A 14,076-nucleotide genomic window follows, 5' to 3' on the forward strand; every position below is an offset into this window, starting at 1 on the left:
CAAGATTTGGCTAAATAGCCAGGATGCTACATATGATACCATTACCTCTATGAAATGTACCTGTTAATTAAATACATAATAATTATCAGTTTACTACTTTTTAAACTGTTAAAGTACATAAAATTATTTTTCACTGTTCTTTACATGCAGTCACCTCCACTTAGAATATTAAAACCCACTCCTCAATTAAAAATAATCCAGATAGTCTCAAATATATGAAATATGATTATGCTCCAAGTAAGGATTTCTGAATATCAGCAATGTACAGTATATGCACAGCAACAAGTTTATAGTATTCACTCCAATGAAAATGTTTTCTATTTATCACCACTGGTAAACACTTCCCTCAATGGAAAAAGTGAATATTCCTATACACCCTGAAATCCCTGATTCTTGACAAGTGTTTACCAGGCAATGCAAACAAACATCTCTTGGCTCTCACTACTCCTAGCCCATGTAGTGCCTCTCATCACAAAAATGCAGATACACGGATTCTTTACTGGAAAGGTGTGGGGTTCTGTAATGAACTTTCTCTATGTTTATTTCCTGTACAAGTACATGGACTTAATTAACAAAAATCTATCCAAATATGAGATTAGCTAAATACACAGGGGACAGAACTGATGTCCCAAGGCTTGCTTCATTATACCACTTCCAAATTTGCACAAAGCATTTCCTGATGTGGACCTTAAATAACTTACAGATTAATTCATGGATATGCACTGAGGTTTGGATGCTTTCTATGCTGGCGATCCAAAAATCACTGAAATCAGTTGGAAGACTCTGGTTCTACAACAGTCCCATTACGGAATTTCACCTGCAGTGAGTCAAAAAGAAAGCAAAGCAATCTCCTCCTTCATGAGAGATCCAAAGCCTTTGTGTTCATTCAGTCTCCTCTGCAGTCTTACACAGAAAGCAATGGTAGGGTCAGGACATTACAAAAAATCAACAGCCAAAAAAGGAACTTTCAAATTTTGCCCACAGTCATACAACCAAACTAAGCAATCAACCCAAGCACTTAAATAAAAATACTCTTTGCCCACCTACTGTCTGTAAACTTGTTTACTAACACTCAAATTCTCATAGCACTAGACACTACAGGGAATTATTCTGGCAACAATCTGATATCATCAGATAAACTACTTCATGTGCATAAGAAGCTAAAAAGAGCTTCTAACTAAAAAGCAGAACAGGGAACAGCAGCATCAAAAACCGCAATACAAACACCAACATCAAAACATGGTCAAGAAAACCTTAAACTTTTTGGCCTTAAAAGACGCTTTTAAAGTTTTAAAGACAACTCAGCGACCAACACAACAAATGAAACCTGCAAGCAGTGTCTGCTGTTTGTGTATTCAGTTATTGTGTTGTTTTCATGAATGACAGGTCAATCTAGATGAGCAGGAAAGATGAGGCTGAGTGGCCACACGTACCTGAAGATGTCAAAGAGAAATTCTGCGACGGCAAAAGATGGGGGCAAATGATCATCACAGAACAGGCACACCCAGACCCAAATACAACACACTACTTAAATGAAATGCAGGGCTGGTAGAAAAAGCCCCTTACATAGCTGGCTTACACGTGAGACTGAACAGCAGAGAAGCTCAACCCTGCCAGGCATTTAACTTTCTGTTAATACCTAAGTTTGAAAAAACCAATAAAACTATGGCATTTATACTATCAGAAACTTCACATGAATGAAGAAAAAAAGTTCTTATGACGAGTTTCTATCCAGATCAGAATATACCAGTGTCAAGAACTCAGTCACTCAACTGACGTTTACTCAGTGAACACAAGTTCTTAAAAATGTCTTTAGAAGTCTAAAGCCATAATCTGAAACACTCTATTGCACTCTCTGCATTATTCAGGAAAGATGACTACAATAAATGTCTCACCAGTATTTTTTGTTTTGCTTTCACACCAACATGAATAGAGATTCTCTCCTTTAAGGACAAATAACTAAGATGGAGCAGTTTATTAGAAGGCTGTGGTTGTGGGGTGGGAGAGGGACATGCAAACTAAAACTCTGAAGAAAGCATATTAAAAAAGGGCAAGGTAAGTGGATGACCAGAAACCTTCTAGCTTAACATGCAAGAGGAAAGCCATTCATGAAATTACAAGACAGAAATGTTTGTAAGTTCCAGCAAGAAGAAACAGATTTGTTTGAAGCAAAAATCAGTTGTGGAACAAGTAATGCAATTCATAAAAACAGAGCAGAAAGAAGTGACAGCGATTCTGGTTCTGAGACAAGAAATCTTAGTTCATACAACAGTGGAATCAATTAATGCCCTTCAGCACTACTAACCATGAGCACAAGTGAGGTTTCCAGTGTGTTCCAGCAACAATTCTGCCCAAACCCTTGCTGAAGGCTCCTGCAAGAGGCCGGGTGGCTGTGGCTGCTGAGAGCAGCACATCCGCCCTGGCACACAGGCACAGGTCGGGCACAGCACACACCTGGAATGCAGCAGGGGAGCAAAAGGTGCAGCCAGCCTGGACTGAGCTCTCTGCAAACAGTCAGCCAGCCTTGGAGGACATAAAAATGATTTTGTAATGGCAGGATGCTCAGCTCAAGGTATTTTACATCACCTATCAGATACATGAACTCCCATATAAAAAAGCCCAACAAATAAAGCCTTACAAGCAAAAATGCTCCCCAAATCTACAAATACATCTTTCAGCAACAAGCTCATACAACAGTGGGAACTGAACACCGAGTTCATTACCCTGGGTCCTTTTTCAGTATCCATAATCTGCTCTTGTCTAACTACCAGCATTTTACTACCTTGCTCTGCTCTGGTTTTTTATTGTTGGTTTGGGGAGTTTTTGTGTGTTTGGAGGAGGGGTTTTGGTTTTTCTTGTTTAGACATGTATGTTAAGTTTCACTGGAAAGACTTGACGTTTTTCCTGCTTCTATTTTCCTGTATTATCACAGCAGCTCTTTAGAAAATTGCCCTCCTTCAGCACACAACAACATTTAGAAGTATGAGGAGGAGAGGAGGCAGCTGCAGACACCTGCGGCCCCGAAGAGAGATGCCTTCATCAGCCCCACAGAAAACAACAGGGATAACATTTCACAGACACAGGACATTCTCTGATTAACTGTTATCAAAACAGCCTATTAGCCCGCATGTAAAACTTGCACTAGGCAAAAACAACCGCTACACACGTAAGGAAAGAATAACGCATAATATTTTAAACATGCTGATTAGAGGTTCTAAATGAAGCTCAAAATATTTCTTCTTTCAACTAGCTTTATCTTCTTAATTAGCAACTCTTAAGTTACTGTAACACACAAGTAACTAAATCCCCCTACTGGCACAACCTCTGTGCCAGGAGCTTTCTTTACAGCCATGTGCATTTTTTTTAATTACAAATATACAAATATTCCTCTCTAGGGGCAGTGCAGAATAGGACAAGTCGGCTCCTCAGCACACACACAGGATTTCAGGAAATCATTTGTGAGACAGAGATGGCACAAGATGACATGGCTGATTCCCAGGAAGGACAAACACAACAGCAGCATGTCTGTACTGACCTGCCTGAGTGACTCATCAGCAGGGCAATGACCCCAGCAGTGGCTGCCTGTGACATCTACTCCCAACTCCCCCGGAATCCAGCAGTCCCAACAAAATCTTTCTTCCACAGCACAGTTATTTCTACTCTGCAAATAAGTCTCCTAGAAAGGCTGAGCGTCAATCCCTGAAAATATTCAAAATCTAAATGGAGAGAGCTAAGAACAACCAACTCCAGCTGACCCTGCCGAGACAGAGGAATTAATCTAGACCACAGAACCCCTGAATGGTTTGGGTTGGAAGGAACCTTAAAGCTCATCTCATGCCACCCCCTGCCATGGGCAGGGACACCTTCCACTATCCCAGGTTGCTCCAAGCACCGTCAAACCCAGCCTTGGACACTTCCAGGGATCCAGCGGCAGCCACAGCTTCTCTGGGCAACCAGCACCCTGAACTTGGCCTTCTCCAGCTCCATGAGGTTTGCCCAGTCCCACCTCTGCAGCCTGCCCAGGCCCCTCTGGACCCATCCCTTCCCTCCAGGGTGTGACCACCCCACCTAGCCTGGGGCTGCTGCTGAGGGCTCCATCCCACTGTCCCTGTCACGGACACCAATGTTGAACAGCACCAGTGCCAAACCCGACCCTGAACACCACTGCCCACCGGGCACCACCTGGGTATCGAGCAGCTGATCGCAGCTCTGAGCCTGACCATCCAGCCAATTCCTCACCCATGGTCCATCCATCCAGCCCACATCTCTCCAGTTTACAGAAAGGGATAGCCATGATCTCAAAATGCACCAAGATGACCTCAAGAGGACCCTGCTAACCTCAACAATCCTGTGATTCTGCAAAATATGTTAGATTTGGAACTGTACACACAGCATGAAGTAACTCTGATGAACCTTTTAAAATAAAAAGTGTTCTGTTTTAATTCCACTGTCCATTCAGACTTAAAAACAGGAAAGAAAAAAGTCTTGATGCTTTGTTGATTTGAAATACCACGAGGGCATCCCAGGCTAAAAGTTCTCTTGCCTCAGACTGGACAGAATTGCATTACATGCTGAGAATGTTAGCCACTTACACTATGACAAGCATAAAAAGAAAGTAAAGACTTTTAGTAAGGACACCAAGGTGGCCCATACAGCCCCCTAAGTTCATTTAGCAATTTTAGTTCATGCCCATAGCAAATGCAATTTAAACTGAATTTCTCAATTACTCTAAAGTCTCCCTCTCCTATAAACGTGTACAGCGAATTTTCCAAAAATCAAGGCTGATTTCCGTAGTTGACAGCTTTGGAAAAATCCAGACGTTTAGTTTAAATTGCATCATATATAAATGTGCATGTATGTAAACATTTTATCAATGATTATGGGTATATATCAATGGCGTAAGTCCTATACTAAATACAACTGCCACTTTCATTCACAGGGTAGCTGAAATGCGTTATCTGATAGAATATGAAACCCTGATCATACAAGCCTATGGCTGGGAACAACAGTGAGGAAGACTAAGAACAGTGAAAGCAAAATGCTGCTGAAAAACAGCCCTGAGATTCTTTTAAGGAAAAATCAGAGCTACCTCTGCTCAAAATACTGCCGTCCTACCAGAGACAAAAAGGATGCGGGGGTGGCACTCAAAGGAGGCAGCACAACCTCCTGGTATGAAGCTCATTTTCCGTGTCTGAGCACAGGAAACCCTCAAGTCTCACAAGGTGTGAGATGTATCAGGTTGAGTCTTGAGTAACTGCAAGTGCATTGGTGATGCATAACGTGACATATTTCAGTACATTTTAGTCATAAACAGACTGGACTTACTTTCAGACCAAATAAATAGGTAACATCTTGATTATACAAACACTTTTCACTCAAAGCCCCTGAAGTAATTTTCCCTCTGTCTTACAGAAGGAATACAAACAAGAAAAAAACTAAAATCATTCCAGGAGATGACCTCAAAATTCTAGGTCTACCCTACACTTTGTATGTCACACACAACTACAGCCAGTGTTAAGGGCAACTGAACCATTTAACTGAAATGGAAAAATATTTCAAAATATTTAAGATTTCACCTGATTCACTGATATGATACATCAGAGAAGGCACCCAGCTCAAGGAGCATAGAAAACTAGTCGCCTTGCTGGGAAAAATCTGAAGGAACATATAGTAAGGATCTTTTCAATACTTACATTCCTATAAAATACATTTCAATACTTCGGTGACTGTATGCCAAATCCTTAACCAATACTGTCACTGTAAGCCTTTCAATTAATGACAATATTAATGGAGCTTTATGTAGCATAGATAATAGTGCACATGCATAATATAGCAAGATACCTCAAGTTTTACACATTAGTAGTAAAAAAATCCATTAATAAAGAATAATCCAATAAAAGCTCTGTTTGTCATGGCATTACCATACTTTTTAGTGTAAGAAAAAAGGAGTCTCCTTCTTAAATAACTACTGAATGCTTGGGGTTCTAACATATTGCTGCAAGCTATAATGGTTATAACTGTTAATCCAATACACCTTTTATACAAACCCATAAACACACGAGTGGAAAAATAGCACAGATGTTCATCTCTAATGCAATTTCCATTCAATTTCCTAAGTGCAGTCCCCGTGTGCAAACTAGCTTAACGTTATGTTTAGCTTGCAAATTCTTTTAATAAATAATGAATGCAATAAAACTGGTAGATCAATGGCAAGCTGAGAAATCATAAAAAAGCCTTTTGTGCTCATGCTGTTGCCGATTTCAAACTTTAATCCAGCTACAGATCAATACTACTTTTTCTTTTTAACCCATCCCATAGATAGCAGACAGAGTGGATGTAGGTTAAATGCCGGTACCAGATATCAATTTCCAGAAACTTGATAACATCAGGCACAATTGCAATCGAACATTTTATACCTTATCGTAGCAACAATATACACTGCTAAACATCACACTTAAGCCACTGCACAGTAATAAAGGGAGCACATTAATTGGGTTAGGTTCTTACTTTCTGGAGGAGTGGCATTTGTGAGTGAGTCAAGAAAGGCTCTGACATAATCTATTTTAATGAGCAAAATGGGCTCAGCGGGTCAAAATGTACTGACAAGGGAATATAATCTCCCCACGCCCGCTAGTGACAATAAACTTTATACACACACACACAAAACAACAACACGGCTGCGCTACCAAAAATTAAAGGCGAGCAAAGAAATTTCTGCTTTACAGGATTCGGATATCGGAACCTTCTGGGGCAGGTATCAAAGCACATTAGTTAATAGGTATTGGTGTTTCTTACAGGTTGTAGAATGGAGAGAGAGGGGAAACCCTATTACTGAGTCACTTTGGATAGCCCTGTTTTACCAAGAGGGAACAAAGATCAAAAGCATGTAGCCCTGAGGGACAGTTCTAATATCAAGCAGGATAAATCTAAATCACTAAGAATCATTACTAACTAACATACTTGTGCTTGGGAATGCAGGTTTAATCGGGACATATAAAAACCTTGCCTTGGCTTACACCAAAGGAACACATCCCAGACAGCAGTTAACCCTGAAGTAGCCTCATTATGTTTGGGACTGATATTAGCACCATGTATGTAAATAATCATTGAAATTACGCATTTCCATACAGCTACAGGTTTTATTACACTGATAATCACACAAAGAACTTACAAAAGCAACCAGCTGGGAACTTTCCACATTTTAAAGTAAGGATGTGGATAATTTTGTGCCTGGAAAGGCACAAAAGAGACTCAAGATCCTACATTCAGCAAGTACAAGATCAAACCCAAAAAAAACAGAAACATGTAATTCTATCAAATGCAGGATTCGGTAAATATGTTCTACCTTTGACAAGAAGGGCTCAGATCCTAGAAACATTTTTAAGTTCTTTGCCCTTGTTCTGGCAAATGGCCCCTGACATGAAAGGGAGGTTCACCTCAGCAAAGTCAAAAACAGGGACCCCACAGCCCAGATTTCAACACCTTTTTAATATTGATCCTGACGAACAGCCCTTACAAAATGTCAATTCCTGCCTGAAAGCAGCGAAACAGACAAGAAAATTCTTTAAAACATCTCACAAGGCTCATTTGAAATATTTTCTGCAAAATTACTAAGGTAGGTAGAGACTAGTTTCTCACTCTGAGGCCACTGCCATACAACAAAACACTATTCTTTAATTCAGTGGGTTTTGCTGTGCTCCTCAGTCCTACCAAAGTTGATTTTCCCTGCCTTTCAAACCAGCGCACAAACGGAGGCTGCGTGTGCAGCCACAGCCCCAGCGTGAGAATAATTCCCCATCTACAGAGCTGGTCCCTTCTGGAGGCTCTCTGAGCATAATGCTATTGCCACACATTGATATATTGGTGAGAGAAAGGCAAATATAACAATGCTAAAGCTTAAACTCATTTGAATAAACTGTGAATTTCTATTACATATATTGTTTCCTTTATCAAATTGGAACTACTGGAGCAAGAATACCAAGAATGCCAACATAAATCTAGATCTGTTACAGCCAGTTTCTCCAATTTATTCTCAGAAGCCTAAAAGACAAAAAGTCAAAGTTCTTCAGTGTGGAGGAAAGATTAGGAAAAGGAACATTCCTGATAATTTTTTAATTAAAATAAAAGTGCCACAGAGAGAGAGACCAGGTTTAACAAAATGATTGCTCAAGATACTATTTTACCCTCTAAAGAAAAACAAAGATGTCCACGAGTGGTTTAGTAAACACTAAGGCATAAAAGCCAATAAAAGCTGTGCATAGCCTATGTGGGAAATAGATCTTCATTACTCATGGCAGAGTACTTTATACTTTGTGCAATGTTTTCCAGAATTTAAAACCTTTCTACAAAGACACATTCCAGCCTCTTTTATGATTTGCGTTCCACAGGTTCTGAGATAATGGATACCAGACTGAACTGACCCAAAATTAACAGTGACCAACAACTTCTCCAATATATCTGGCCCTACATGGGGAGTAGTAGCAGAAACATAATAAACAAGTATTTTAAATCCAACAGATGTTGAATGCAGACATAATTAACTTTAAAAGAAAATTCTTAATGAGGTAAAAAAAGAAGAAAAAAGAGAAAAAGCCTTACTTCAGGCTGTAATCAATTTAGACACAATGATATTCTATTTATAGCAATACTTTTAACATGTTATAGTCTTATATTATTTATTCGTATCATTTCTATTACAATGAAATATTAATGCTGAGAAAGTGGTTACTCTATTAAGGAGCTATCCTATGTTTAGATTTTAATATTGATCTCCACTATTTGGGAATAATTAATCATTCTGTAAGAATCTGCATTTGCCTGTGTTATAATACAATCAGAAGTTTAGCATCTTCCCCACAATAATGTCAAGATCAAATTTGTATTTTGACCTATTCCTAAAGGCAATTTAGTTATTCCAACAGAAGGGGGAAAAGGGGATACCGCCACTTTAAAAGCTTCAATCTCTTTGACATTGCTGGCAGTGTATGGGAACATTAATGCATCTGTCATGATAACAAGCTAAGAATAACATCTAGACATCAAACCGAGCAGAGAATCCATCTGAAGTGATTCATTCAGATCTGTCTCATTGATTTATTAAACACAGGGCAACATCTGCAGCCTCACAGAGCCGCTTGGCGAAATTAATGCAAGATCAATTCAAATGGAAAAAAGTGCAAAAGAGATAAATCAAAACACAATTTGCATGCAGTTCCACAATCAGGCTTATTGGGTGCAAATGCTCAATTTTCCTCCCAAAGCAAATGAGTTTAAATGTTGTTTTATCTTTGTAGAATTGTGTGATTTGAAGTGACAGTGAAGAGTTCTGCAGGTTGAAATGGTGAAAAGAAAAAAAGGAGAAGAAATGCTTGCAAAGACCTTTTGAATATGCAACAAGAATATCATTAATACCTAATTGTTTAGCTTTTTTGTCTTCGCTACACAAACACAGTATTTTTCAGTTGTAGAAGTCTCAGTAGAAAATTACATATGTATTATGCATATACACATGCAGGAATCATACAAATACTCCATTTTAGAGGAAAAGCATGTTATACTTCAAATGGGGAGCTCTAGTGCTATGAAGAAAGAAGGGAATTTCAATCAAGGGTTCTCCAGATTAGATATGCATCTGATGAAAATATTCAAGTATTTTAGGAGTTTTGAACAGGCACAGACTTTAAAGATACCCAAAAAGAAAGAGGGATTTTTCCAAAAGCACAACTGCACTGCTCAGAAAGTGGGAAAATTCCTTTCTCCATCTCAAGCAGAATGCACTCTGCCAGTGATCTCTCTCCAGAGTGTTTGAAGTGAGCCTCCTCTCCAAGGAAGACAACTGAAAAACTGATCTTTCTGTATCTAAAAATGCTAACACCTCCAAAATTCACAAATTTGGCCAAGTCTGAATGCAAGCTAAACATCCACTTAGAAGTTTATGGACAATCAGATGTCCACATTTCCCATCAATATACAGGAAGCTGTGTGCAGTGCTACATGGCTGGATTGCTTTAATTATAATCTTGACATCAGTCTCCTAATAAAAGACAGAGTACTGCTGACTATAGGGTAGCTTTTAATAGTCAACATGACTAGACCCTCATTATCTCATAAAATTAAATGTCTGCATTTACTGCTTAAATTCATTTCTAAAGCCTTTTATTGTTTGTGAATAGCCGAAGTAATACAAAATATTAGCTTAACTGGTTACTTTAAATCACAAAAAATATGCCATGCACTGAAATGCTCTTTTCTGGAAAGTGTTCTGACTATTCACTGAATAATCCAGACCAACACTATGCTTTTTTAGTGGTCAATAGCATCCATCACATATAGAACCCTGCGGAAGAGGTTGTGATCATACTCATACAATCCTGTTTTTCAGGATTGACGTATGCACCATCATAAACACATTCTTACTACAGTTTTAAATTTCATTTTAAAAATAAATCCTCATTACAGTTTGCTGGCTTTTTTTAGTTAAGTAAATGTTATGCTTTACTACTAAATTTAAGCATGCCTCCATAATTTAAGTGATCTTCTAAGGTATTGCCCATCAGGAGCTAGATTTTGTCGCTATGTTGTACTCACTTGAAGGTGGGACCTGTAATGAAATGAGCAGTTAGTTTCATTTCACAAACGTTGCTTGCAAATTAGAGTGCATGGTGCTGGCTAACAACAAACATTTTAGGAACATTCTGTAAACATGCTGATGAAAATTTAAACATTACAGGTGAATGTACTACAAAAAGACACAGGTCAAAACTGCTGGACATAGTAACTCCTGTTACAGAACACAAACACCAAAAAACTTTCGCCCACGAGTGTATTTCTCTGCAGCTCTTACTAGCTCTGTAGACAAACTCTACTAAAAAAATGCAGTCGAGTAAGCAGCAGAAATAGAATTTCTCTCTTTTTTTAGTTATTTATAATTGCTGGTTTGCATTCCAATTAAAAAACTTACTATAAGTGCACACTAACATAAGAGACGTCGACTTTTACAAGTCAACCACCAGTGAAAATAATAATACCTAGCATTTCTTACTGCTTTTTCTGGCAGCTCTTGAGTGTACTGCAGCATTTCTACAGTAGTCAAATACAGATATAAATCCCTATCAAATAAAAAAAAAAACTATTAACTAGAAAAGCAATGCACAGTCTTCTGAGTGGAGAGCAATATTTCTAAAAGACCATGTATTTTCAAGCCTTTACTTTCCAGGTACAGAACTAAATATTGTGAGCATGTCTTTTAACAGTTCTACTGTATTTGATTTGTTTTGATTTGATAACATGCACTGCAGTGCTCCCCAGGTCACTTCACAGCAAACAAAAATAAATAGATTATTCATGTATTTAACTATTTTTACCCAACATTCTCTCCAGTAAGTATGGACTGTTCAAGGGAAATAATAATCTGCAAACAAAATGAGGTATTAAGCATTTAATTAGCACGGCAGAATACAATTAACATTAAGTTACAATCCTTGAGCAAAGTTTCAGGTGTGCTGATAACACTCCTCATGCCTTACACCTGAAACCGTGAATGCAAAACACATTGATGTGAGCAGGTTCTTCCAACCAGTGACATTTTCATGAGGCATAAACAAACAAAATGTAAAGGGATCTGCTATTCCTGAACAGATAAAAATAAAATGTTTTCATAGCAGGGTGGGGAGAGCTTGTGCTTAAGCACATTCAACACGTGTGAGTCTCAGCTGAGAGCTCTGCCAGGGGTCAGACGCGGTTCTGCCCTGCAAGAGCCCCCTCACACTGCTCTGCCTGATCTCCAGCCTTTCACCAGGGCTCCGTTCCACTGACTGCTCCTTTCAGCCCTCCTGGAGCATCACTCGGCTCCTCACCTACAGCTCCCCCGGCCACCCTTCCCACTGCTCCCTGCATTACCCATTCCCTCATCCTATCACGCCCATAAGTCTTTATCAAAGAGAAAAGGAAAAAAAAAAGTTGTGAAATACAAGTTTTAAACATTTAACACTTTAGCATTTCAAGACTTTAAATCACTGGTTGTAAGAGAGCAGAAATCATTAGACTGCATCTACAGGCTGCATCATCAAATCAGATCCTGTATTTCCCTAATGGAAAACTTTGGCACGGTCACAGAAATTAACGAGATGTATTTCTTTAACCATCAACTTTCATGCTAGTCGAGTCTCAGAAACACTTCACAGAAGCATTTACATGTTAAATGTGCCCCTTAGTAATCTAACGTATATGAATAAAATTAATGTAAGTCTCAGACCTTACTTCCAAACCCATCACTTTAATAAAGCAGTAGGTGTGATGTCATCGAGGTGCCTCACATTGAAATAGGCAGCGGGAGAAGGTGTTACATAGAACAAGAGCAAGAAAAAAAAAGCACATAGTTCGTATTAACATATCTAGGAATTAATCTCTAAAACGTCACCTGTAATATAAAGCGATTTGAAACAAAGCAAATACTGCATTCAAGAATGACGCCCGGTCTGCTCCTGCTTCAGCTCACAGCAGCAAGAGCAGGATCAGGCCCCGAACTGGCACGAAATTAAGAAAGTTGTTATTAAAAAAATAAAACCCCCGCTCAGTGCTAAGCAGGTCGAACTAGCGACACAAAGCCCAAAGTTACTGAACATTTGCACGCTGCAGGTCGGATATCGTACCCAAAGCTCGCTGAAAGCGTCTGTAAAGAAAGTTTGCTGCCACAGAAAGCAGCAGCACACTGACATGCAAATGTTTCTGGAGATGTCCCTCACCAACTGCTGAAGCAGGGAATGTCATCTCCGAAGTCCCTGCCTTACACCCTGCCCCACGGCACCAGTGTTCCTGCCGAGCCCCGAGAGGGTTTTGTGTTTATTTAGATCATTATCATTTCTAAAGGCAGCAGCCATGAGGTCACAAACCACGATTATAACCCCAAGTATGCAGGACCCAGCAGGGATCCGGGGCTCGGTGACCGAAGCCGGGCAGGGCAGGGGCTGCGGCCGCTCCAGAGCTGCGAGTGCGGGAGCGGAGCCGCTCCGGGGCACCGGGACCCGCAGCCCCTGCCCGGGCACCCGGCTCGCACCGCCCGCGGGAGCGCCGGGGCCGGAGCACAGCCGCGGCTTTCAGCGGGACAACAATAACGGAGGAAACTTGTGTGTTTCGGGGGTTTTTTTAAGGAGTGTTTTCGGGAACTATCGGCTTTCCCTGCTTGGAGAAAAGTTTGGAGACCGGCGCGCGGAGCCGCTCCGCTGCCCGGCGGTGCCGGCCATCGTGGGGCTGATGGAAGCAGGGAAAGTTTTCCATGTCGGCACCGCCGCATCCCAGCCCCGCTCCCCCTCAGCCCCTCGGTGCCCCCCACGCCTCCCTCCCCCAGGACCCGCGCCCCCGCCCCCAGCTGCGCTCCCCGCGGGCCGGCCGGGGGCGAGAGCGGAGCCTGCGCTCACCTCGCGTTGGTGCAGTCGTTGTACAAAGTTTCGAAGTCCTTCCTGGTGATGAGCTTGCAGCGGTTGACGCCGGGCTGGATGGCTCCCAGCCCGCGCAGGATGCGGACCTGCTCCACCGTGCACACCACGGGCGATATATCCAGCCGCTTCAGCTTGGTGTAGACCGTGTGCAGCCCTCCCACCAGGTGCTTGAGGAAGAGATCAAAGACCTGCGGCAGGCAGATCAGCTCCTGCCCCTCCACGAGGAACGAGGCCACCTTCACCCCGTGCAGGTCGACCATCTTACACTCGTTGCCGCCGCCGCCACCGCCGCCCGCGCCGGCCCCGCCGCCGCCGGCCGAGAGGAAAGTGTTGACGAGGCTGTTGGTGAGGCGCGGGGACTCCGCGGGGCTGGAGTACAGCGGGTCCGCCCGGAACAAACCCGCCGAGCCCCCCGCGCCGCCGCCGCTGGAAGTTGCGGCGATGACGGGCGGCGCGGACACCGCCATGGCCGGCGCGGCTCCCCGCGGCTGTCTCAGCCCCGCGCTGCGCTCCGTGCGGTGCCGCCGGACCGCCGCGCTCCCGCCGCCCGCACGCAGCGCCCAGACCCCTCCCCAGCGCCGCCGGGGGAGAGTGACGGCGCCCTCCAGCCAATGCGCCCCGCCCGCCGCCAGCGCCACCG

General features: G+C 42.0%; 1 protein-coding gene across 2 annotated transcripts in view; it reads right to left on the bottom strand.

Moving 5' to 3' along the window:
• Nucleotides 1–13,971, bottom strand: part of DACH2 (dachshund family transcription factor 2) — a 250,069-nt gene extending 236,098 nt beyond the window's left edge. For both annotated transcript variants that reach the window (XM_032124108.1, XM_032124106.1), the window contains exon 1: nt 13,416–13,971. In XM_032124108.1, the coding sequence (XP_031979999.1) occupies nt 13,416–13,903 (488 nt within the window). In that variant the 5' untranslated portion in view covers nt 13,904–13,971. The remainder of the gene's footprint in view (nt 1–13,415) is intronic.
• Between the last annotated feature and the right edge of the window lie 105 nt (nt 13,972–14,076).

The sequence above is a fragment of the Corvus moneduloides genome, chromosome 14 (assembly GCF_009650955.1).
Source record: "Corvus moneduloides isolate bCorMon1 chromosome 14, bCorMon1.pri, whole genome shotgun sequence".
Lineage (NCBI taxonomy): Eukaryota > Metazoa > Chordata > Aves > Passeriformes > Corvidae > Corvus > Corvus moneduloides.